Source organism: Ovis canadensis, chromosome 12, assembly GCF_042477335.2.
Source record: "Ovis canadensis isolate MfBH-ARS-UI-01 breed Bighorn chromosome 12, ARS-UI_OviCan_v2, whole genome shotgun sequence".
Classification (NCBI taxonomy): domain Eukaryota; kingdom Metazoa; phylum Chordata; class Mammalia; order Artiodactyla; family Bovidae; genus Ovis; species Ovis canadensis.
This window is the reverse complement of record NC_091256.1, coordinates 88,037,164-88,064,119: the sequence shown is the minus strand read 5'-3', so window position 1 is coordinate 88,064,119 and position 26,956 is coordinate 88,037,164. Positions and strand designations below refer to the sequence as shown.

The 26,956-nt window shown below is 43.4% G+C and overlaps 1 protein-coding gene and 1 pseudogene across 7 annotated transcripts in view; both read right to left on the bottom strand.

Moving 5' to 3' along the window:
• Positions 1–4,150: 4,150 nt before the first annotated feature.
• Positions 4,151–9,953, bottom strand: LOC138415784 (6-pyruvoyl tetrahydrobiopterin synthase-like; annotated as a pseudogene).
• An 11,083-nt stretch (positions 9,954–21,036) lies between these two features.
• NEK7 (NIMA related kinase 7) overlaps positions 21,037–26,956 on the bottom strand; it is a 136,404-nt gene continuing 130,484 nt past the window's right edge. For all 7 annotated transcript variants that reach the window (XM_069544334.1, XM_069544335.1, XM_069544341.1 and 4 more), the window contains one exon: positions 21,037–23,952. In XM_069544334.1, the coding sequence (XP_069400435.1) occupies positions 23,842–23,952 (111 nt within the window). In that variant the 3' untranslated portion in view covers positions 21,037–23,841. The remainder of the gene's footprint in view (positions 23,953–26,956) is intronic.

Here is a 26,956-nt window from a genome sequence, read left to right as displayed (position 1 = left end):
GAGCAGAGAAAGGGACGTGCTATGAGTTCTGTGATAAATGGTTCATGCTGACCGTTGTGTGGAAGACTGCAGGCCAGGTGGGTCAGTAGGGAGACTTGGGTGATGGGTGATGTGGTCCAGACTTGGATAGTGGCGGAGGTGGGAGAGAAAGTCTAGGCTTCCCCTTCCAGACAATATTTGGGTTTAAACAACTTTGATTTGATGGCCTGCTGGTTGGATGTGTTGGTATGTATGTTTCTGGCTAGTGAGGGTCGGAGGCCTTTTCCCTGCTCTGGGGCTCCCTACACTGTAGGAATTTCACTTGTAAAAGACAGTGGCTGCTTTTCTTGTTTTGTTTTTCTTCAAACTGTGCTGTATGCCTGCAGGCTCTTAGCTCCCTGACCAGGGATCAGACCCAGGCCCCCTGCATTGGAAGCATGGGGTCTTAACCATTGGACCACTAGGGAAGTCCCTGAAAGACTATGGCTTCTTAATTTAGGATATATTGCTTGTGAAATAGTGTATCACTATAAGCAGTATATTCTGTTTTTTTTTTTTTAATATATATATATCAGAATAACTTCAGAAAAGTCAATTTGCATCATGTGCCAATCTTGCTACAGGGCTGGTGTGAAGCGCCTACCGGGAGGGAATTTTGCAGACAGCAGAAGAAGAAAGATCCATACCCTGATCTGTGGGAGAAAGAAAGAAGGACGTCTGCTCGAGAAAATAACAACAGGAGTTTCATGATCTGGCTGGTGCATATTCTTAGATGAATAAATATTAGCACAGAGGTGAAATGTTAACTTTCCAGAAAATAACAGAACACTAACAAACAAGAGTAACTAATATTCTAAGAAGTGGGAACTTTCTTGAGATATTTGTTGCACTAAACGAATAGATTATTGAGGGGAAATATTTGATGGCAGGACATCTGCATACGTAATAGAAATATTATGGAGAGAACACATTTGCAGAAACTATTGTGGGAAAATTTTCCAATTTAAATGAATCATCCTGCTTGCCCAATTTTGGTTAGCTTATATATATATATATACACACATATATATATACATATACATATATATATATGGATTGATTGTTGGTTAATAATTTCTGTTATATTTGAATTTAAAGGTTGCTTTAAAATTTCTTTACTTTTTTACAGTTTACCCTACACATGGTACATTGTATGAGTTTATGCTTTAATTGAAGTATAGGTGATTTTCAATGCATGTTTCAGGTATATAGCACAGTGAGACAGTTATACATATATTTTTAAGTATATATATTCTTAATCAGATTCCAACCCCTGTGTCTAGCGGTTAGGATTCAGCAATCTCTCTCTTTATATTAGATTCCAGTCCCTTACAGGTTATTGCAAAGTACTGACTATAGTTTCCCATCTGGTACAGTAGCAGGTCCTTTTTGGCTAACTATTTTATATATGGTAGAGTGTATACATTAATCCTAAACTCCTAATTTATCTGTTGTATCTGCTTCCCCTTTGGTAACCTTTAGTTTGTTTCAACTCTGTGAGTTGGTTTCTGTTTTAGAAATGAGTTCATTTGTACACTGCTTTTTTTTTTAGATTCCACATATAAGTAAAATTGTATGATATTTGTCTTTCTCTGTCTGGCTTACTTCCCTATGTATGGTAATTTCTAGGTCTATCCATGTTGCTACAAATGGCATTATTTCATCCTTTGTTATGGCTGAGTAGTATTCCATGGAGAAGGCAATGGCACCCCACTCCAGTACTCTTGCCTGGAAAATCCCATGGATGGAGGAGCCTGGTAGGCTGCAGTCCATGGGTCCCTTAGAGTCGGGCACGACTGAGCGACTTCACTTTCACTTTTCACTTTCATGCACTGGAGAAGGAAATGGCAACTCACTCCAGTGTTCTTGCCTGGAGAATCCCAGGGATGGGGGAGCCTGGTGGGCTGCCGTCTATGGGGTCGCACAGAGTCGGACATGACTGAAGCGACTCAGCAGCATCAGTATTCCATCGTATATATGTACCACATCTGCTTTATTGATTGATCAGTTGATGGATGAAAACATAGGTTTCTCCCATGTCTTGGCTATTGCGAATAGAGCTGCATAGGTGTCCTTGTATCTCTCTGAGTTATAGGTTCGTCTGGATATATGCCCAGGAGTGTGATTGCTGGATGACATGGTAGCTCTCTTTGTAGGTTTTGAGAAAGCTCCATTCTGTTTTCCACGGTGGCTGAACCAATCTGCACTGCCGCCGACTGTAGGAGGGTTTCCCTTTCTCCATACCCGTGACGGCCATTCTGACTGGTGTGAGGGTGAGTACCTCACTGTAGCTTTTATTTGCATTTCTCTAGTATTAGTAATGTTGAGCATTTCTTTATGTACCTGTTGGCCATCTATATATCTTCTTTAGAGAAATACCTACGTAGGTCTTCTGTGCATTTTTTGATTGGGTCATCTTGTCACTGAGTTGGGCCATTTGTATATTTTGGAAATTATGGTTTTGTCCATACCCTCATTTAAAAATATTTTCTTCCAACCTGTAGATTGTTGTTCCTTTCTGTTTATGGTTTCCTTTGCTGTGCCAACACATTTAAGCTTGTTTAGGCCCCACTGGTTTATTTTTGTTTTTATTTCCATTACACTAGGAGCCCAATCTAGAAAGATATTGCTGTGATTTATATCAAAGAGTATTCTGCCTGGGTTTTCCTGTAAGACTTTTTTACTACCTGGTCTTAATATTAGGTCTTTAACCACTTTTGAGTTTATCTGGGGATGTGGTGCTAGAGACTGTTCCAGATTCATTTTTTTACAGGTAGCATTCTACTTTCCCCAGTGCCACTTGTGGAAAAGACTGTCTTTTCTCCACTGCATATATTACTGCTTCCTTTGCTGTAGATTAATCGACCTTAGGTGTATGGGTTTGCTTCTGGACTTGTACCCTGTTCCATTGATTGATACTTCTGTTTCTGTGCCCTTACCAAGCTGTTTTTAGTACTGCAGCTTTGTGGTATAGTCTGAAGTCGGGGAGTGCAATTCCTCTAGCTCCATTTTTCTGTCACAAGACTGTTTTGGCTAGTTGGAGTCTTTTGTGTTTCCACACAAATGTAAATGTTTTGTGTTCCAGCTTTGTGGAATAAATAATGCCATTGGTCATTAGATATGGATTGCTCTAGGCAGTGCAGGCATTTTAGCATCAGTGCTTCTCCCCATCCAGGTACCGGCCTGTCTTTTCAGCTGGGTGTCAGCTTCAGTTTCCTCCATTAGCATCTTCTAGTTTTCAGAGTAGAGGTCTTTTGTCTCCTTGGTAGGTTTCTTTTTTTTATTTGTTTGTTTTGTCAAGTTAAAGCAGGTAAAATTAGCAATCAGAACAAAATGGGATTAACTAGGAAAAACTGAACATAAGAGATACTTTACAGGATAATATATCCTTTTCATGTTGATTATTTTGACCGGGTTTAATACAGGTGATTATTCTTCAGCCTTCTGAGTTTACACGTTCAGGTAGCTGTAAAGTATGAAAATATAGACAAAGATACATAAGCAGCTTACTGATCTTCCATGATATGTTCAGCATTCCTCACTAGCAGTTCATAATTCAATCAGCAAATGTGCAGTGAGCAGTGTACACTGAAACAGCACTCCCACTGGTCCTGTACCTCCACTCACAGCGCACTGTCTTGCAGGATTTGTGCGTCTAATTTTCCCTGAATAATCTGCACCTTTAGCATATCCGAGAAGTGATCAAGGGAACCCGGTCTACTAAGAGACACTACACTGTCTATGTTCCCAGACTTTCTGGTCACCAGTGTTTTATGTTTTGTAAGATTCACCTACTGTAAGTCTTATAAACATTTTTGCCATTTACATTATACCCAGAAAAAAAGGAATACTGAAAGTGAGATAATGGAAAAACAAACCCAGATTTCTTTTGCTTTCAAATGATTCTACACCAAAACATTTTCCTTAAATGATTTTAATTGATAGATGGAAGGCTCTTTAGATGGTACTCAGAATACATTACAGATTTTAGAACAGGTCTCACTCACAGTCATTTCAGATCAGTGTAGAGGTGCAGCTGTCATGTCAGGGCTTCTTAATTATTCAAGAGGATAAAGATCTTCTTCAAGTATGGGTAGAAATCAAATCCTTCTATAGGATTAATCTCTAAGAGCTATTTTCCTTTGTAGACTACAATATTATTGTTGGTTTCATACACTTTTACTTGATAAAGAACTCCCACAGGAAGAAATTTCTGGAGGTTTTCCCAGGTATAAATGTCTACATTTTCTTTTGTGCTTACAATGTCTGCAAAATACGGCACATCCAGACCCAAATACTTAATGGTCAAGGGGCTTCATAACTGCCTCTTCCATATACTCTTGGAGGTCAGTCAAATTCATGACCATTCCTGTAACAGGACTAATTTCTCCATGTACTGTCACCACAACTTTATAGGTAATTAAGCACCCCACTCCAGTACTCTTGCTTGGAAAATCCCACGGACGGAGGAGCTTGGTAGGCTGCAGTCCATGGTCGCTAGGAGTCGGACACCGACTTCACTTTCACTTTTCACTTTCATGCATTGGAGAAGGGAATGGCAACCCACTCCAGTGTTCTTGCCTGGAGAATCCCATAGACAGGTGGGCTGCCGTCTATGGGGTCACACAGAGTCGGACACGACTGAAGCAACTTAGCAGCTGCAGCAGCAGCAAGCAGAAGGTTATCACTGATTTTAGCTTCCACGATTAACACTTTGTACTGGTAAAGCTCAGTGAAATTCTCTCTCTCACCTGTTCTGCTGGTGATAATTGATCAAAGAAAGATGGAATTATGTAGACAGGTCCTCTAGCAAGTATTGTAGTGCGACAGTTTGGGTGAATAGAAGAAACACACTATGAGCAGGTTTTATACTCATCAAGTAATGGTGTCAGAGAAGGCTCAAGCTAGGGACTTCTGTAATCTTTAACTGAATGATCATTTTCTTAGGAATGTGGGCTTTCAGTCAATATTTGCTAAACATTAGTCGCGAAGAGTCCAACACAACTGAGTGACTTCACTTTCACTTTTCACTCTCATGCATTGGAGAAGGAAATGGCAACCCACTCCAGTGTTCTTACCTGGAGAATCCCAGGGACAGGGGAGCCTGGTGGGCTGCCATCTATGGGGTCACACAGAGTCGGACAGGACTGAAGTGACTTAGCAGCAGCAGCAGCAGCCTACATCTTGGTAACTCTTTTAATAAAATAAAATGAAGGAAAATAATATACAGAATCATTTTCATATTTTAAGGAAGTCTACAGTGCATAGATTTCTCATGAAAGGGGCTTTTTAGGTGGTGAGCAGGCCCATCTCACTGGGGTCCCGACCATCGCCGAGTCTCAATCGCACACAGTTACGCTGGAGCCTGCAATGGGGGCAGGCGGCAGCGACCGGCGCGCTAAGCGCGGCCAGGAGGAGCTACCCCACGTCCAAGGTCAGGGCAGAAGCCAGGAGGACCCCATGTCCGAAGGGTGGCAGCCAAGAGGAGTTACCCCATGTCCGAGGTCAGGGGCAGCAGACGAGAGTGCCAGGCTGTGACGGCACAGGAACAGCCGAGAAGAGCTAACCCGCGTCCAAGGTTGGGGTGGCGGCCGGGAGCAGCCACCCCGCTACTGAGGCCAGGGGCGGTGGCCGGGAGGAGCCACTGAGTCTGAGGCTGGGGGGGCGGCTGGGAGGAGCCACCCCACATCCAAGGAGTGGTGGCTGTGTGGGCACAGGAGGGCCTAGAGGAGCCATCCCACGTTGAAGGTCAGAAAGGGTGGCGGTGAGGAGATACCCCTCATCCAAGGTAAGAAGCAGTGGCTGTGCTTTGCTGGAGCAGCCGTGAAGAGATACCCCACGCCCAAGGTAAGAGAAACCCAAGTAAGATGGTAGGTGCTGCAAGAGGGCATCAGAGGGCAGATACACTGAAAACATATTCACAGAAAACTAGTCAATCTAATCACACTAGGACCACAGCCTTGTCTAACTCAATGAAACTAAGCTTTCAGTTCAGTCGCTCAGTCGTGTCCGACTCTCTGCGACCCCAGGAATCACAGCGCACCAGGCCCCCCTGTCCATCACCATCTCCCGGGGATCACTCAGACTCACCTCCATCGAGTCAGTGATGCCATCCAGCCATCTCATCCTCGGTCATCCCCTTCTCCTCCTGCCCCCAATCCCTCCCAGCATCAGAGTCTTTTCCAATGAGTCAACTCTTCGCATGAGGTGGCCAAAGTACTGGAGTTTCAGCTTTAGCATCATTCCTTCCAAAGAAATCCCAGGGCTGATCTCCTTGCAGTCCAAGTGATCCTCAAGAGTCTTCTCCAACACCACAGTTCAAAAGCATCAATTCAGGGCAAACCAAGACTGGTGGGTCATGGTGGAGAGGTCTGACAGGATTTGGTCCACTGGAGAAGGGAATGGCAAACCACTTCAGTATTCTTGCCTTGAGAACCCCATGAACAGTAGGAAAAGGCAAAATGATAGGATACGGAAAGAGGAACTCCTCAGCTCATTAGGTGCCCAATATGCTACTGGAGATCAGTGGAGAAATAACTCCAGAAAGAATGAAGGGATGGAGCCAAAGCAAAAACAATACCCAGCTGTGGATGTGACTGGTGATAGAAGCAAGATCCGATGCTGTAAAGAGCAATATTGCATAGGAACCTGGAATGTCAGGTCCATGAATCAAGGCAAATTGGAAGTGGTCAAACAAGAGATGGCAAGAGTGAACATCGACATTCTAGGAATCAGTGAATTAAAATGGACTGGAATGTGTGGATTTAACTCAGATGACCATTATATCTACTACTGCGGGCAGGAATCCCTTAGAGGAAATGGAGTAGCCATCATGGTCAACAAAGAATCTGAAATGCAGTACTTGGATGTAATCTCAAAAACAACAGAATAATCTCTGTTCATCTCCAAGGTAAATCATTCAATATCACGGTAATCCAAGTCTATGCCCCAACCAGTAACGCTGAAGAAGCTGAAGTTGAACGGTTCTATGAAGACCTACAAGACCTTTTAGAACTAACACCCAAAAAAGATGTACTTTTCATTCTAGGCGACTGGAATGCAAAAATAGGAAGTCAAGAAACACCTGGAGTAACAGGCAAATTTGGCCTTGGAATGTGGAATGAAGCAGGGTAAAGACTAATAGAGTTTTGCCAAGAAAATGCACTGGTCATAGCAAACATCCTCTTCCAACAACACAAGAGAAGACTCTACACATGGACATCACCAGATGGTCAACACCAAAATCAGATTGATTCTATTCTTTGCAGCCAAAGATGGAGAAGCTCTATACAGTCAACAAAAACCAGACCAGGAGCTGACTGTGGCTCAGATCATGAACTCCTTATTACCAAATTCAGACTTAAACTGAAGAAAGAAGGGAAAACCACTAGACCATTCAGGTATGACCTAAATCAAATCCCTTATGATTATACAGTGGAAGTGAGAAATAGATTTAAGGGCCTAGATCTGATAGATAGAGTGCCTGATGACCTATGGAATTGAGGTTCGTGACATTGTACAGGAGACAGGGATCAAGACCATCCCCATGGAAAAGAAATGCAAAAAAGCAAAATGGCTGTCTGAGGAGGCCTTACAAATAGCTGTGAAAAGAAGAGAAGCGAAAAGCAAAGGAGAAAAGGAAAGATATAAGCATCTGAATGCAGAGTTCCAAAGAATAGCAAGAAGAGATAAGAAAGCCTTCTTTAGTGATCAATGCAAAGAAATAGAGGAAAACAACAGAATGGGAAAGACTAGAGATCTCTTCAAGAAAATTAGAGATACCAAGGGAACATTTCATGCAAAGATGGGCTTGATCAAGGACAGAAATGGTCTGGACCTAACAGAAGCAGAAGATATTAAGAAGAGGTGGCAAGAATACACAGAAGAACTGTACAAAAAAGATCTTCACGACCCGGATAATCACTATGGTATGATCACTCATCTAGAGCCAGACATCCTGGAATGTGAAGTCAAGTGGGCATTAGGAAGCATCACTACGAACAAAGCTAGTGGAGGTGATGGAATTCCAGTTGAGCTGTTTCAAATCCTGAAAGATGATGCTGTGAAAGCACTGCACTCAGTATGCCAGCAAATTTGGAAAACTCAGCAGTGGCCACAGGACTGGAAAAGGTCAGTTTTCATTCCAATCCCAAAGAAAGGCAATGCCAAAGAATGCTCAAACTACCTCACAATTGCATTCATCTCACATGCTAGTAAAGTAATGCTCAAAATTCTCCAAGCCAGGCTTCAGCAGTACATGAACTGTGAACTTCTTGATGTTCAAGCTGGTTTTAGAAAAGGCAGAGGAATCAGAGATCAAATTGCCAACATCCGCTGGATCATCGAAAAAGCAAGAGTTCCAGAAAAACATCTATTTCTGCTTTATTGACTATGCCAAAGCCTTTGACTGTGTGGATCACAATAAACTATGGAAAATTCTTCAAGAGATGGGAATACCAGACCGCCTGACCTGCCTCTTGAGAAATCTGTATGCAGGCCAGGAAGCAACAGTTAGAACTGGACATGGAACAACAGACTGGTTCCAAATAGGAAAAGGAGTACGTCAAGGCTGTATATTGTCACCCTGCTTATTTAATTTATATGCAGAGTACATCATGAGAAAAGCTGGACTGGAAGAAACACAAGGTGGAATCGAGATTGCCGGGAGAAATATCAATAACCTCAGATATGCAGATGACACCACCCTTATGGCAGAAAATGAAGAGGAGCTAAAAAGCCTCTTGATGAAAGTGAAAGAGGAGAGTGAAAAAGTTGGCTTAAAGCTCAACATTCAGAAAATGAAGATCATGGCATCCGGTCCCATCACTTCATGGGAAATAGATGGGGAAACAGTGGAAACGGTGTCAGACTTTATTTTGGGGGGCTCCAAAATCACTGTAGATGGTGACTGCAGCAATGAAATTAAAAGACGCTTACTCCTTGGAAGAAAAGTTATGACCAACCTAGATAGCATATTCAAAAGCAGACATATTACTTGGCTGACTAAGGTCCGTCTAGTCAAGGCTATGGTTTTTCCAGTAGTCCTGTATGGATGTGAGAGTTGGACTGTGAAGAAGGCTGAGTGCCGAAGAATTGATGCTTTTGAACTGTGGTGTTGGAGAAGACTCTTGAGAGTCCCTTGGACTACAAGGAGATCCAAGCAGTCCATTTTGAAGGAGATCAACCCTGGGATTTCTTTGGAAGGAATGATGCTAAAGCTGAAACTCCAGTACTTTGGCCACCTCATGAGAAGAGTTGACTCATTGGAAAAGACTCTGATGCTGGGAGGGATTGGGGGCAGGAGGAGAAGGGGACGACAGAGGATGAGGTGGCTGGATGGCATCACTCACTTGATGGACGTGAGTCTGAGTGAACTCTGGGAGTTGGTGATGGACACGGGGGGCTAGTGTGCTGCGATCCATGGGGTTGCAAAGAGTCGGACACGGCAGAGCAGCTGAACTGAACTGAACAGTGGATAGACAGAAACCAGTGTATTTGTTACTATTTTCTGTCTTTCTGGCTTAAAGGAAATATATGATGAGATCATCTGTTTTAACTGTTCCACCTTTACTTGAAAGGTCTTCCTGGTGGCTCAGCTGGTAAGGAATACACCTTTGCAGGAAGACACAAATGCAGGAGACCTGGGTTCAATCCCTGTATTGGGAAGATCCCTTGGAGAAGGGAACGGCTATTCACTCCCGTATTCTGGCCTGGAGAATTCCACGGACTCTTCCGTGGGGTCACGCAGAGTGGGACACACTGAGCGACTTTCGCTCACCTCACTTACTTGAAAGTACGGTTGTTGTTGCACCTCCCGAACAGTTTCAAGTTTTCCTCTTCACTCAGAGACTTGCTGCGGGGGTGATGGGTCATGCTGAAGAGGCACGGCGGGACACTTGTGCCCGAGGGCGAGGACCCAAGCCCGGGCCATTCATGGTTCACATCCTCGCACCCGGGCCAGCGTCTTAACCCCCTGGCCCACCGCCAGGCTGGCATGGGCGGAGCCTCCCCATGGCTTCCTTAGGTAGGTTTAGTCCTGGAAGTTTTCATCTTTTTAATGCAGTGGTAAATGGGATTGCTTCCTAAGTTTTTCGTTTTTCTCTTTCGTTGTTAGTTTATAGAGATAACAATAGATGGCTCTGCTTGAATTTAGTATCCGGCTACATTACCAAATTCATTGAGTCCCCGAGGCTTCTGGTAGCATCATTAGAAATTCCTACGTGTAGAACCATGTTATCTGCAAACAGTGATGGTTTTACTTCTTTTCCAGATTTTATTTTCTTTCCTGATCGCTACTCTGATTGCTATTGCTAAGACTTCTAAAATACGCTGACCCTAAGTGGCAAATGTGGGTATCCTCATTTTGTTCACAATCTTAACAGGAAACACCTTCAGCTCTTCACTGCTGAGTATGATATTAGCTGTGGGTTTGTCATATATGGCCTTTATTACTCTAAGGGTATGTTCCTTCTATGTCCCCACTCTGGAGACTTTTTAAAAAATACTGTAGTTTTGGCTGCGCTGGATATTCGTTGCTATGCAGGCTTTCTCTTGTTGCCATGAGCGGGGGCTACTCGTGGTTGCAGTGTGCAGGCTTCTCATTTCAGGTGCTTCTCTCATGTCGGAGCTCCGGCTCCAGGCCTGTGGGCTCACTAGTGTGGTGCGTGGGCTTCAGTTCCTGGTGCACGCAGGCTCAGCGGTTGGGGCTCACAGGCTCTAGAGCGCAGGCTCAGCAGTCGTGATGCTCGGGCTAGCTGCTCTGCTGTATACGGGATCTTTCCAGACCAGGGATCTGGAAACCTGTGTCCCCTGCATTGGCTGGCAGATTCTCAACCAAATGCATTTTCAGGGAATTCCCTGGTGTGTGTCCCGGCAACAATACTGGAGCAGGTTGCTGCGTCCTCGTCCAGGGGAATCTTTCCAACCCAGGGATTGAAACCCTTCTCTTGCATCTTCTGCATTGTCAGGTGGGTTCTTTACCACTAGCGCTACCTGGGAAACCACTCAACCACCGGACCAACAGGGAAGTCCCAGTACTTTCTGGAGACATTCCTTGCATCCCTGGAATAAAGCCTACTTGATCGTGGTGTATAATCCTTTTAATGCATTGTTGATTTGGTTTGCTAGTGTTGTATTGAGGGTTTTGGCATCTGTGTTCACCAGTGATAAGGGCCTAAAATTTTTTCGTGTGTGGTCTCTTTGTCTGATTTTTGGTACCAGAGTGATGGTGGCCTCATAGAACAAGTTCAGAAGTGTTCCATCCTCTGCAGTGTTTTGGAAAAGTTGCAGAAAGATAGGCGTTAACGCTTCTCTAAATATTTGGTAGAATTCCCCTGTGAGGTCAGCTGGTCCTGGACATGTGTTCTTGGGGTGCCTTTAAATTCCTGATTCAGTTTCAGGAACAGCAATTGATCAGCTCATATTTTCTAGTTCTTCCTGATTCAGTCTTGCAAGGTTGTACCTTTGTGAAAATCTGTCCATTTCCCCTATATCGTCCATTTTATTGGCAAATAATTGCTAGTAGTATTCTCTTAGGGTCCTTTGCATTTCTGTGATGTTGGTTGTTAAGTTCTTTCTTTACATTTCTACCTTTGTTGATCTGGGGGCCCTCCCTTTTTGTTTTGTGATGAGTCTGGCTAAGGCTTATCAATTTTTATCTTTCCAAAGAACAAGCTTTCAGTTTCACTCATATATTCTTTGTGTGTTTTTTAAAGGCTCAATTTATTTCAGCTCTGACCATTATGATCTATTATCTATGCATTCATTTTTTTTCATAATGGCTAATTATAGAATATTGAATATAGTTCCATCTGGCATACAATAAGACCTTGTTCCTTTCTAGAAATTAAATCAATTTTTAATTTAAATTTTAAAATCTTTAATTTTTGAGTATAATTGAGTAACAATGTTAGTGCAGGCATACAGCAGACTGATTCAATTATACATATACATGTATCTATTTTTTTCAAATTCTTTCCCATTTAGGTTATTGCCAAATATTGAGCAGAGATCCCTGTGCAATACGGTAGGTCCTTCTTTATTGTAAATACAGCGGTATGTATGTGTCTGTCCCAAACTCCCCATCTATTCCTCTTTGCCACCCATTGCCCCTGGTAACCACGTTTGAGACTATGCTATTTTGTAAATAAGTTTTTGTAAAGAAGTTCACCACTGTTTTAGATTCCACAAATAAGCAATCTCATATGATATTTTTCTCTGCCTGAATTATTTCACTCAGTATGACAATCTCTAGGTCTATCCATGCTGCGGCAAATGGCATCACTTCATCCTTTTTTATGGCCGAGTAATAGTCCGTTGTATATATGTACCGTGTTTTCATCCATTTCTCTTGATGGACATTTAGATTCCTTCCATGTCCTGGCTATGGAGCTCTGCAGTGAACATTTGGGTGTGTGTGTTTCAAACCAGGTATTTCTCTGGATGTAGGCCTGGAGTGGAATTGCTGAATCATACACTAGATAAATCGTATGCTAGGGCTTCCCTGGTGGCTCAGATGGTGAAGAATCTGCCCACAATGTGGGAGACACAGGTACGATCCCTGGGCCAGGAAGATCCCCTGGAGAAGAGACTGGCAACCCACTCCAGTATTCTTGCCTGGAGAATTCCACGGACAGAGGAACCTGGGGGGCTACGACTGAGCAACTAACATTTCATAGTAGCTGTACCAATTTACATTTCCAGCAACAGTGTGGGAAGGTTCCCTTTTCTCCAGGACCTTGTTTTTTAATCCACATTGTGTATTAATAATTTGAATCTGCCAACCCCAAACTCCCAATCTAACTCTCCTCTGCTTCCCCTCTCCCTGCCAACCACCAATCTCTTCTCTAGATGCTTCCCTGGTGGTTCAGCTGGTGAAGAATCTGCCTGCAATGTGGGAGACCTAGATTTGGTCCCTGGGTTGGGAAGATCCCCTGGAGAAGCTACGCACTCCAGTATTCTGGCCTGGAGAACTCCATGGACTATTCCATGAGGTTGCAAAGAGCTGGACACGACTCAGTGACTTTCACTTTTTTTCACTCTCTTTCACTTTCATCAAGAGACTCTTTGGTTCCTCTTCACTTTCTGCCATAAGGGTGGTGTCATCTGCATATCTGAGGTTATTGCTATTTCTCCTGGAAATCCTGACTCCAGCTTGTGCTTCATCTAGCGCAGCATTTCTCATGATTCACTCTGCATATAAGTTAAATAAGCAGGGTGAAAATAGAGGATTGACATACTCCTTTTCCAATTTTGAACCATTCCATGGTTCCACGTCCAGTTCTAACTGTTGCTTCTTGGCCTAAATACAGGTTTCTCAGGGGGCAACTCAGGTGGTCTGGGATTCCTGTCTCTTTAAGAATATTCCACAGTTTGTTATGATCCACACAAAGGCTTTTATGTAGTCAGTGAAGCAGAAGCTTTTCTGGAATTCCCCTGCTTTTTCTGTGATCCAGTGGATGTTGGCAATTTGATCTCTGGTTCCTCTACCTTTTCTAAATCCAGCTTGAACATCTGGAAGTTCTCGGTTCACATACTGCTGAAGCTTAGCTTGAAGGATTTTGAGCACTGCGTTTCTACCAAGCGAAATGAGCACAATTGTGCGGTAGTTCGAGCATTCTTTGGCATTGCCTTTCTTTGGGATTGGAATGAACACTGATCTTTTCCAGTCCTGTGGCCACTGCTGAGTTTTCCAAATTTGCTTGCATATTGAATCCAGCACTTTAACAGCATCATCTTTTAGGATTTGAAACAGTTCAGCTGGAATTCCATCACCTCCACTAGCTTTGTTCATAATGATGCTTCCTAAGGCCCACTTGACTTCACACTCCAGGCTGTCTTGCTAAAGGTGAGTGATCACACCATTGTGGTTTTGAATACTGTATGCTGGTAGTCTAGTCTGAAGACAGGGACCATGATTTCTCCAGTTTCATTCTTCTTTCCAAAGATTGTTTTGGTTATTCAGGGTCTTTTATGTTTCCATACAAACTTAAATTTTTTATATTCTAGTTCTGTGAAAAATGCCACTGGTCATTTGATAGGGATTGCATTGAATCTGTAGTCCTCTGAGTATTGTGGGCATTTCAACAATGTTGATTTTTTTTTTTAATGTTGATTCTTTATATCCAAGAACAAGTCATTCTTTCCATCTGTGTGTGGGCTTTGATTTCTTTCATCAGTGTCTTATAGTTTTCAGAGTAGAGGACTTCTGCCTCCTCAAGTAGGCTTATTCCTAAAATATTTTCTTCTATTTGATGCGATGGTAAATGGGATCATTTCCCGAGTTTCTCCTTAGGCTCTCTCATTATTAGTGTATGGAAATGCAGCAGATTTCTCAGTAGTAATTTTGTGTCCTCCTAGTTTACTGAATTCATGTTGTTGTTTAGTCACTAACTGGTGCCCAACTCTCTGTGACCCTGTGGACAGTAGCCCGCCAGGCTCCTCTGTCCATGGGATTTTCCAGGTAAGAATACTGGGGTGGGTACTCATTTCCTTCTCCGGGGGATCTTCTGACCCAAGGATCGAACCCACATCTCCTGTGTTGGCAGACAGATTCTTCACCCTGAGGCACCAGGGAAGCCCTTACTGCATTCATAGATGAGCTCTAACAGTTTATTGTTCGCCTCTTTAGACATTCAGGGCATCGTAACGTGTCATCTGCAAGCAGACAGGGCTGCTTCTTCCTGTGCAGTGTGGATTTTGTTCTCTTCTGTTACTGCGAGGACTTCCAAACCTACATTATATAAAAGGTGAGAAGGGGCACATTCATGATCCTCTTGTTCAGCGTCCTAGAGAAAATTCTTTCAGCTCTTCACCAGAGGATGATGGTAACTGCGGACCTGTATGTGGCCTTTCTTTCATTTTAGTTGTGATGGTAAATATGATTGTTTCTCTAATTTCTCTTTTTCCTCTTGCATTGTTTGTGTACAAAAGTGCAAGATCTCTGTCTGCTGGTTTTGTAGCCTGGAGATCTACTGGATTCCCTGATGAGCTCTTGCAGTTTCCTGGTAGCATCCTCAGGACTTCCATGTGTAGAATCACATCCTCTGCAAACCTGCAGTTTTACTCCTTTTCTAGTTTAGATTCATTTTGTTTTTTTTCTCTGATTTTCATGGCTCAGTTCAGTTCAGTTGCTCAGTCGTGTCCGACTCTTTGCGACCCCATGAATTGCAGCACACCAGGCCTCCTTGTCCATCACCAACTCCCGGAGTTCACTCAAACTCATGTCCAACGAGTCGGTGATCCCATCCAGCCATCTCATCCTATGCCATCCCCTTCTCCTCCTGCCCCCAATCCCTCCCAGCATCAGAGTCTTTTCCAATGAGTCAACTCTTCATGCGAGGTGCCCAAAGTACTGGAGATTTCCATGGCTAGGACTGTGTTAAATAAACGTGATTCAGCTCTTCACCATTACATATCAGGTAGTGATAGGTTTTTCATATGTTCCTGGGGAGTTATTATTATGTTGTTGTTTTTCATCCATAAGTCATGTCTGACTCTCTGTGACCCCATGGACCACAACATGCCAGGCTTCCCTGTCCATCACCATCTCCCTGCGTTTGCTCAAACTCACGTCCGTTGAGTTGGCAACCCATCCAACCATCTCATCCTCTGCTGTCCCCTTCTCCTCCTGCCCCCAATCCCTCCCAACATCAGGGTCTTTTCCAATGAGTCAGCTCTCTGATCAGGTGGCCAAAGTATTGGAGCTTCAGCTTCAGCATCAATCCTTCCAATGGACATTCAGGATTGATTCCCTGTAGGATTAACTTGTTTGATCTCCTTGCTGTCCAAGGGACTCTCAAGAGTCTTCTCCAACACCACAATTTGAAAGTCAGTTCTTCGGTGCTGAGCCTTCCTTAGGGTCCAACTCTCACATCCCTACATGACTACTGGAAAAACCATAGCTTTGACTAGATGGCTTTTGTTGGCAAAGTGATTTCTCTGCTTTTTAGGTTTATCTCGGTTTGCCTAGGCTGTCTAGGTTTGTCACAGCTTTTCTTACAAGGAGCAAGCGTCTTTTAACTTCATGGCTGCAGTCACCATCTGCAGTGATTTGGGGCCCAATAAAGTAAAATCTGTCACCATTTCTTTTTTCCCCATCTATTTACCATGAAGTGATGGGACTGGATGCCATGATCTTCATTTTTTGAATGCTGAGTTTTAAGCCAATGTCAAGTTTAAGAACCTCTTGATGAGGGTGAAAGAAAGTGAAAAAAGTTTCATTATAAATAGGTGTTGAATTTTGTCAAAAACTTTCATCTGCTGAGCGGATCATATGGTTTTTATTCTTCAGTTTGTTAATGTGTGTATCACACTGATTTGTGCATATTGAAAACTCCTTGCATCCCTGAGATAAACCCTACTTAATAAATCCCACTTGATCCTGGTGTATGATCCTTCTAATGTGCTGCTGGAATCTGTTGCTAATACTGGGTTAATGATTTTGGCATCTATATTCATCAGTGATATGGGTCTGTAATTTTCTTCTTTGTATGTGATCCCTTTGGGTTTTGGTATCAGGGTACTTACTGGTGGCCTCACAGAATGGAAGTGCTCCTTCCTCTGCAATTTTTGAAAGATTTGCAGAAGACTAGATGTTAGCTGTTCTCTAAACGTATGGTAGAAATTCCCTTTGAAGCCATCTAGTCCTGGATTTTTGTTTGTTGAAACTTTTTAAATTACTGATTCAATTTCAGAAATTGTAGTTGGCCAGTTCATATATTCCAGTTCTTCCTGGTTCAGTTTTAGGAGATTGTACCATTGTAAAAATTCATTAGTTTTCTCTAGATTGTCCATTTTATTGGCAAATATTTGCTCATAGTGGCCTCTTAGGCTCCTTTGTATTTTCATGGTGTCAGTTGTGTTTAATTTTAACATTTGATTTGGGCCCTCTCCCTTTTTTTCCCTGTAAGCCTGGCCAAGGATTACAAATATTGTTTATCTTTTCAAAGCACCTGGCTTTAGTTTCACTGATCTTTTCTTTGTTGTTTTAAGACTCTATTTATTTCTGTTCTGATCATTATGATTTCTTTCCTTCTACTAACTTTGGGTTTTGTTTGTAAATTTTTCTCTAGTTACACTAGGTCTAAGGTTAGGTTGTTTGAGATTTTTCTCCTTAGCTTGTATCACTGAAAAACTTCTCTCTTAGAACAGCTTTTGCTGCATCCCATAGGTTTTGAGTCACTGTTTTTGTTTTCATTTGTCTCTAGGGATTTATTTTTTATTGATTTAATTGACATATAGCTCATTTACAAGGTTGTGTTACTTCTGCTGTTCAGCAAAGTGATTCAGTTACACATCTGTTTGTCTGTCCATTCTTCTCATTTTCTTTTCCATTATGGTTTATCACAGAGCATTGAATACATTTCCCTGTGCTTTACAGCTCGACCTTCTTCCTCCCATTCTGTTAAGAGTTTGCATCTGCTAGCCCCAAACTCCACAAGGTTTCTTGTTTCTGGTGTTGGCCCCTCACGGGTGAGGCTGTTTCAGAGCCTGGTCCCTGGCTGTTGGGTGGGACCAGATCTTGTTGCTCTGGACTCAGGCAAAATGTCTGCCTCCAGTATGAGTCTGAGTAGATAACCCCTCCCTCGTATGTCCACCCAGCTTTTGGGACCCCAGGGAGAGCCACAGCTTCCCCTGCCTCCCTAGGAGACCCTCCGACACCAGCAGATATGTCTGGAGCAGACGCCTATGAAGTCACTGCTTTGCTCTGGTCCCAGTACCTCCTTTAAGAGTGGAGCCTGTCTCCCCTGTCCTGTGAAACTCCTGCAATCAAGCCAGTGGGATGGCTTGTGGTTCCTTCGCTATGTCTTTGGCTACAGAATATCTTTTTTGGTAGGTTCCGATCTTTTTAATCCATGTTTGTTCAGCAGTTAGGTGTGATCTTGGAATGAGGAGGTGAGCTCAAGGTCCTTCTACTCTGCCATCTATCCGGATTCAGTTCAGTCACTCAGTAGCGTCTGACTCTTTGCGACCCCATGAACCACAGCACGCCAGGCCTCCCTGTCCATCACCAACTCCCAGAGTCCACCCAAACTCATGTCCATTGAGTCGGTGATGCCATCCAACAATCTCATCCTCTGTCATCCCCTTCTCCTCCTGCCCTCAATCTTTCCCAGCATCAGGGTCTTTTCAAATGAGCCAGCTCTTCACATCAGGTGGCCAAAATATTGGAGTTTCAGCTTCATCATCAGTCCTTCCAATGAACACCCAGGACTGATCTCCTTTAGGATGGACTGGTTGGATCTCCTTGCAGTCCAACGTTTTTTAAAAATGATCACAATTCACACTGCCAACAAGCAGCAGAAGGGTACATTTTTGGCATCTTCTCCGACACCTGATGTCATCATTTTTCATGTGGATTGACTGATCTCTTTTGCCATGGACTATTAATTCATAGGGCTTCCCTGCCTCCTCAGCTGGTAAAGAATCCACCTGCAATGCAGGAGACCCTGGTTTGATTCCTGGGTCAGGAAGATCCCCTGGAGAAGGGGTAGGCTACCCACCCCAGTATTCTTGGGCTTCCCTGGTGGCTCGGACAGTAAAGAATCCACCTGCAATGAGGGAGACCTGGTTTCAATCCCTGGGTTGGAAAGTTCCCCTGAAGAAAGGAAAGGCTACCCACTCCAGTGTTCTGGCCTGGAGAATTCCATGGACTATACAAGTCCACGGGTCGCAAAGAGTCGGACACGAGTGAGCGACTTTCACTTCACTATACACCGTGGCAGGGGGGCTGTCCTGGGGGGCACAGCACCACCCTGAACAACACAGGAACATCTGTCCTCCTGGAGCTCAGGGTCCAGCAGGAGACTGCAAGTAAACAAGTCACACAAGTAACCATTTGGCTGCAGTGGGGTCAGCACCAAAGCAGAGTGTGGGATGCCACGTGTGCATCTCCAGGTGGAAACAGGAAGTCTGGGCTTCCCTGGGGCTCAGATGATAGAATCCGCCTCTAATGCAGGAGACTTGGGTTTGATCCCTGGGTCACGAAGATTCCCTGGAGAAGGGAATGGCAACCCACTCTAGTATTCTTGTCTGGAGAATGTCATGGACAGAGAGGCCTGGTGGGCTACAGTCTGTGGGGTAGCAGAGTCAGACACCAGACATGACTGAGTGACCACCATGGCCGATTTCTGGGTTTCCTTCGGGTAGGAGGGGAGAGCTTTTAAGCTGCACTGGCCTGAAGATGAGAGAGAACTTGAGACCCTTGAAACACCCGTCCCATAGGCCTAGGAGAGACAGAACTGGCAAAAGTAGGTGAAGACTGGAGCCAGAAAAGATGAATACGGCGTAACAGCAGCTCCTTTTAGCAGGAATCACTAGGTACCAGGCACTGCGCTCAGTCCCTCATTAAACGCACTGCAGTTTAACTCTCTTGTAGGACTAGGAATTTATATCCCTACTTTATACTTGAGAAAGTGAGGATTAGAGAAATAATGTATGAACAGGATTATGCTTCTGGAAAGAATAAAAAAGAAATTACTTTCTAGACATTGTAATACTCGCAGTGAAAATAATTTACTTAAAAACCCCTGGTTACAAATGTGAACTTTCATGTTCTATTTCATTTTTCTCTTAAGGATTAAAAGTAGATTTAGAGACTCAGGTGAAGAGTGAAATGGGTGTGTAAGAAGACCGAAAAGAAGCTCAGATAAACCTCTCAATTAAAAATAAACTTCACAGATGTTCACATCTTTCTCTGAAAAATCACTCCAGGAATTAATTGTACCAGGAATTCACATGTAATTAGAAACAGATAATGCAACATCTCTGTGGATATTTTTGAGAGTCTCACTGCGCCGGATCTTTGTTGCCACATGTGGGGTCTTCAGCCATGTCGTGTGGGATCGGATTCACTGACCAGGGATCGACCCTGGGCTCCCTGCTCCGGGAGCACAGAGTCTTAACCGCTGGACCACCAGGGAAGGCCCCATGGACTTTTCCTTACATGACTGTACTTATTCGTTGTCACTGCTGCTGCACGGGCTTTCTCTCGTTGCGGCGAGGCGGTTGTCCGTGAGCTCCTCCGTGGTGCTTCTCTTGTTGGGGAGCACAGGCTCTGGGTGCACGGACTCCAGCAGTTGCAGCACTCAGGTTCCCTAGTGGTGGCGCATGGGCCTAGCTGTCCTGAGGGGTGGAGTCTTCCCGGCCCACGTAAAGAACCTGTGTCCCCTGCATTGGCAGGCGGGTGCCTAATCACTGGACCACCAGGGAAGTCCACCCCGTGGGTATTTTCTGATAAGGTTTTGTGATGGTAATCTCTGTCCCTATGTTATCATTTTGACTTGAAAGTTGCTGTATCGGTTTGGTAAAGATAGCTATACCAACTAATGACACGTTTAAACATCTATGGCTGGTACTGGCTTTTCTAGTTAACATACTTTGAAATAAAACTTCAACTAGTCCCACACTATCTTGAACCTAAAATTTCCTGTGATTTATGATCATGCACACACACAGTGGGGCTACAAGTTCCTCACTAAAGGTCCTAGGTTATAAAGCTCTTCTTCACCCGTTTGGAATGTGATCCTGACGTGTAAGGATCACTCTACCGCCAGCCCAGCAGACTGTATCTCATTAAGATCTTTCAGCCTCAGAGTTTCCAGGCATGGCAGCAACTGTCACTTATTATGTGAAAAGAACATTCAAACCATCTGTACTATCAGTAGGGGTATATTACAGTGACAGGAATAGAATCTGTTGCCTGAATTTCAGACACTTTAGAGTTTCAAGAAATTTTTCTTATTCAAAGACAGCAAATGATGCATCAAAGAGAAGAGGGGCCTGTGAAGCTGTGCCTTAGTTTAATGCATATTTAAAGACGTCCCTCCTAGGGTCTGTCGGCCCACCGTGGTCATGTTTCAATATTTAGCCATCTCCCAAAGGATAAGGAAATAATTCATGGAAACGAATTAAGAACTGTTTCTGTGGGTTGACTGTTGAGTGAAATCAACAGTGGTAGAATTTAGTGGGGGTGGGGGGGAGGAGAATCACAGATACCTGAAAAACTTATTATGCTTATTTTTACTTTTATACTTTTATTTATATTAGGATATTATACAATTTTCAAAGCTAACAACAGTCTTTTTAGTATGTGTATTTGAAGCATAACAAAATAAAAGTATTTCACAAAAGTTCATATTACAGTACTATTGAAATATGAGGCATAAGATAATTATTCATTGGTGGGATATAAACATAATACCTTCATTTTAAAGAAAAAACATTTAATATGAATAACATTGTGGTTAAAATAAATATGCAAATGTTAACAGCAACACCTGCAGTGTACGGATACAAGCAGGGTGTTTTGTAATGGAGACCATGCAGGATGGTAAGGGTCACGGAGTGGCCGTCACAGCTCACTGAACTCACCATCAGTGCACACTGCTGAGCACTTTATGTATACAGGGATACCCTTCGTCCACCATTCCTAGGCATCGGCACACGGACCAAGGTCACCCCACCTTGTGCCCTGGGGAACTGGTACCAAAGTCTGAATTAAGAGTTAGAAATCAGATGTACCTTTCATTTTACTGTTCCTCATTTCAAGTCAAATGTTTTATTTAATCAATACAAAATTTACTTATAAACAGAAATACAAAGAGAACATTTCATAGGTGATTATAAAACATTAAAACTTCTCATCGTCTGCACAATTCTTTGAAATATTCAGAATTAAAATTTGTTTTGTGCACAGTGGTTTCTTCCAGAAAAATGTGAACACTGAGATTAAAAAAAAAAAGAAAAAATATCCAAGACAGAAAGTTTCCACATGTAGAAAACAATAATGGATTCCCCTGATCATTAAATTCTTCCCAATTTCCTTATAGCAGATAGGGTCACTTAAAAGTTTAAATCTCTGCTTAGAAGTCCTGTGAGGGGATCCAGCTAATGGCTTTTAGATGGCTTTTTGCAAGAACAAGGAGCATATTTGTTCCAAGTAGACGACATCTCATCTCCATCAGTCATATTACATTAAAATGAACAGGACACTAAGGTCAACAGAGACGATTCTACTCTGGAGACGCGCGTGGGGACGCCAGGGGCCCGGGGCGTCCCTGCAGCCTGGGATGCAGAGCCACCAGCTCTCCCCGCCTGCACTGGGGTACATCACCCTAATTCACAACTGATACTGTAGCTGATTAAATTTAGAAAAACAAGACATCTACACTTTGTACATTTTAAATGTTTACAAATGAAAGTATTCAAATGATTGTAAGAAAAATACTTCTATGGAAAAAACAAAACCAGCAGCTATACGGGCTGAGGGCAGGCGCTCTCTGAGCACGAGGGGTTCCTATCGGCAGGGTTACTGAGCAGGTTCTGGGGCGACACGGGGTTCTTAGGTGGTAACGGGACCGTGGCCTTGTGGTCCTTATGCAGCCGTGTGGGAGTGGGTCACCGCTAACACGGAGGCGTCCAGGGCAAACGTCTCCATGATGGCTGGTACTGAACTCTGCCCGCTCCTGTAAACTACACCACCTTGGGCAGCTGCGGGCATGAATACAGTACTTGGCTAGAAGCTTCTCAACAGAAATGTTTAGCTCATAAAACTTCCGGCTGCGGTGTGGCTAGTTTTCACTTCTTTAAACATATCCTAAAACTGCAACCTTGTCGGATGAACTGAAACGGCATCAGCGTTCACAGGCACAGGACAACACACACCCCTCTTCCTTTCTAACAAGACAGGGCACACACACACGGGGTAGTCCAAATTTTAAAAAGTTAAAAAAATGTTTTCCTTCCAGGAAAAGTGTTGGCATACCAAATATTCTTTCAAGGCTATAATGTTGTCAGAACATCTGAAACATTAGTGGATAAAACTCATGTACAATATAAATAGGAAAGTAACTTGAAGAATATAAAAAAAAACTTTCAGAAGGGGACCAATCAGAATTTCAATAAACTCTATGAATAAAAACATATGCTATATACTATAGTGCACGATCATGAGTAGAGCATTTAAATTCATAAAGGAACTGAAGTATAGCACTGCAGGATTATTCAAATAATAGTCTTCAAATGTACAAATAGCAAGAACACACAAAAAAGCCTTGGGCAGTGTGCCACTTTGAAAATTACTATCACACCAGCCAGCCAAACGAATCCTTAACCACTTTTTAAATGGATTCATTTATACCATTTTAATGCAAGGAGAATATCAAAGATATTAAAACAAAGCAAAAAACTCTTCAGTGTCTGACTCACATTTTTGTCCCCAAATCTTTTCACATTTAATAGTTGCATTTTGAGTGTTTAAGCTAAGGATTTTAAATTTCTCAAATAGTTCATGAACAAAAATGTAGCTCATGTGTATATTTAGCTTTAAGAATTCTATTTGAAAGTTACAATGCTAAGAACTAAAACACATACTTCAAACTCTAAAAATAAAATAGTCACAACAGTTCACAACTGTGTTCATCTCAGATGTCCACACGTGATGGGAAAGCACGCAAGGCACGTGTTCAGACACTGTCCTCGGGCTTGCGCGTCTGTCCTGATGGGGCCAAGCCAGGTCGCCGGTGTCTGGCACTGAGAGTTTACCTGAGCACGACTGATCAGCACAAAGGCTAGAGATCGTTCTAAAAACTCTTTCGCCATTAAGAACCACTGTGTTCCATCTGCTCTCCTAACATGCAATCTGACTATTCCAAAGTCATTGGGGTTTGCGAGGTGACTTAAATTGGTACAAAATGAAGCTTAGATGAAAACTGGTTAAGGATTCAAAGCACGTTAGCTCTGAAGTAGGACTCTTTTAACACCCAGGAGGAGGAAGTGCGCTTTGCTCAAGAACACTCGAGCGGCGCGCTCTGCCGGCCGCGCTCAGGCGCTGGCGGTGCAGGCGTGCATCCGCTTCGCCACGTCGTACACATAGGTGATGTCTGGCCGCTTCTCCGGGTCTGGGTTGATGCACGTGTTCACCAGCTGTCGCAGCTGCGGAGAAGAAAACACAACCTGCTTCAGGAACCACTCCGGGCGGTGAGGTACAGGAACACGCTTTGCACAGCTCTGGGTTTACCAGGAATGCACGTGTGCTGGTAAATATTTGACTGGAAGTATGTGTGACCGCTGTCAGTGACTTTAGTTAGTTGAAGGCTCTAAGAAGCATATTCACTGGTGAGTGTTCGGGTCAAGCAAAGAGTATTTTCTACCATCTAGTGGCTTGCTGGTGACCTGATTATCTTTCAGAAAAGTCTAATCGGAGGATGGCAGTCACAGGAGACAGGAAGTTTTAAACTCCATGTCTCTGAGTTATTAATGACTATAGATCTCTACACATTGTTTGATCTAGAATTTACTACAACAATGTTCATTGTAAGTTTAAATTTTAATAACCAGCTTATTGTATATCTGAATTTATACAAATATTTTTTATTATAGTAAAAGCACTCCTTCAAACTAAGAATAATAAATTATAAGTAAGGTAAGAAACAAATAGTGCTCTCTCAACTGTATGAAGGCGCACCTGTGTCCTCATGTTACAGATGAGAGGGCTGAGGTTTACTTACGTCACAGAAAAAAAGTATATTTTGATAAATTAAGAAAATATCCTTCCATCTGACCCTAGAGCTGATGACTGAAGAATAGGGCACTTCATTCTTAATTCTAATTGCTGTGATTCATGGAGCCACATGTCTTCACAATCTGGTCTTTCAGAGGACAAGCCATATCAAGAGGAAGGACCAGACTCCCTAGCCTTCAAGTGCTGCACTCTGCTTAGTCACTCAGTCCTGTCCAAATATTTGCGACCCCATGGACTGCAGCCCGCCAGGCTCCTCCGTCCATGGGGATTCTCCAGGCAAGAATACAGGAGTGGGTTGCCATGCCCTCCTCCAGGGGATCTTCCCGACCCAGGGATTGAACCCTGGTCTCCTGCATTGGCAAGTGGATTCTTTACCACCTGCATTTAAGTATGGAAGAAAGCCCTAGCATTTAAGTATGTCTTTGTCAAAAAACGACGATTAGCTCAGTCGGTGAAGAATCTGCCTGTAGTGCAGGAGATACGGGTTCGATCCCTGGGTCTGGATGATACCCTGGAGAAGGAAATGGCAACCCACTCCAGTATCCTTGCCTAGAAAATCTCATGGACAGAAGAGCCTGGTGGGCTGCAGTCCATGGGGTCACAAAGAGTCGGGCACGACTGGGCGACTAACACTTACTTCCTTACTTGTAAATTACTCAGAACTCTGAAAACTTGCATTACTCTTTCTCACCATAGTGGCACATAGTTAAATTATCAAATTACAGTTTGATAATTTAAATTATCAAATTACAGTTTGATAATTTAAATTATCAAATTACAGAGTTTTCACCAAGAAGATTTTTTCCACCAGGAAGATTTCTTCACCTGGAGGAAAAAGAAACTAATGCTAAAATCTCTGGGCTGAGTGTGTTAACAGCGGAGAAGCCCACCGCCAGTGAGAACAGTCAGCTGGAAAGAAGGTGTGTGTAAGGAGGCCCCCAGGGGATGGAAAGGGAGGAGCCCGTGGACGCCTGCTGGCTCAAGGCACTGTCTGGAGAAGTTTGTTTCTTCATCAATTCAGGACAGAGGCTGGAGTAGAGGACCCATAAGGATTCTTCTAGCGCTAATCCTCAGGTGATGTGATTCTATCAGAATGAAGCTTCACGAGTCAGCTTCACTTCTGGGAGTTCAAAGATGCCAATGATAATGGCAGACCTACTGGGAGGGTCCAAGGATTTCATGGTCTGTTCTCTGCAGTGGCACAGGGGACAGCATTCAACATACTGAAGGGGTGTGGCTACACACAAGCCTTTGTGTTATAGTGATCTGAATCAGAAAGAGATTGTTGGCATTTTACCCATTAAAATAAAAACAAATACATTCAGTTGTACACACAATAGAAGACAGGAGGAAAAGTATTTTTACTGATATGTATATATAAAAAGACTGTTTTCTAACAGGTTATCTAGTGGTCAGAAATTTTGTTCAGAGATAAAAATGATAAAAAGGAGCAGAAAGGATAACTGTGGTACCCACATTCATTCTATTTAACCAGGATCCAAGCAGATGCAATAGCCGTTTTTCGATTGAATAAAAGCGCCACACCCTTCAGGCTGGTCAGGAAACCTTACTTTTCCTGCCTAATAATTCGGAATAGGGTTTACTTTCCAATCGACTGTAGTGGATGCTTGGCCCTCACTTGTTTCTGCCACCAGGAGAAAGCAGCCAAGATTACAGACAATCACTGTGTAATTTCAAATCATGATCACTAGAAAGGGATGCCACTGGGTTAAGGTGTATCTGAGTTCCACTTAAGAGATGAGTTTCTGGGTTCTGAGAGAAAATGATGGATACTAGGGGATGAGAAGTGGTTACCCAGGGGAGAGACACTAACATCTCAAGGACTTCATGCAGGTACTTGGAGGCTGGTCTCACTTCCAGCAGATGAGCAGAGTGGTGAGACACTTCAGCTTCGATCAAAGGTGTCAGCCTGCCTTGCTGTTTGAAGCAGCAGAACAGAACCTATCACCACAGGTCCTTGTCAAGGGATACACAATGGTAGAGTGAATATTCGAAAGTTTGAATATTCAAAAATATGAATCCGAGTATTGAGAGGTATGATACATAGCTCCTGTCAAACATGTAAAGAGCACGGGAGTTTAGGGAAGACTCAGAAGCAGTGTTCATGCTCAGGCTGCTGTTGAGTCAGCTCCGTTGTGTCTGACTCTGTGACCCCCGTGGACTGTAGCCCGCCAGGCTCCTCTGTCCATGGGATTTCCCAGGCAAGAATACTGGAGCGGGTTGCCATTTCCTTCTCCAGGGGATCTTCCCAACCCAGGAATCGAACCTGTGTCTTTTGTACTGGCAGGCAGGTTCGTAACTGCTGAGCCACCAGGGAAGCCCCATTCATCCTAGTAACTTGGGATAAGCCGATGCTGGGTACATTACTCACAGACCCTTACAGGTGATATTCCC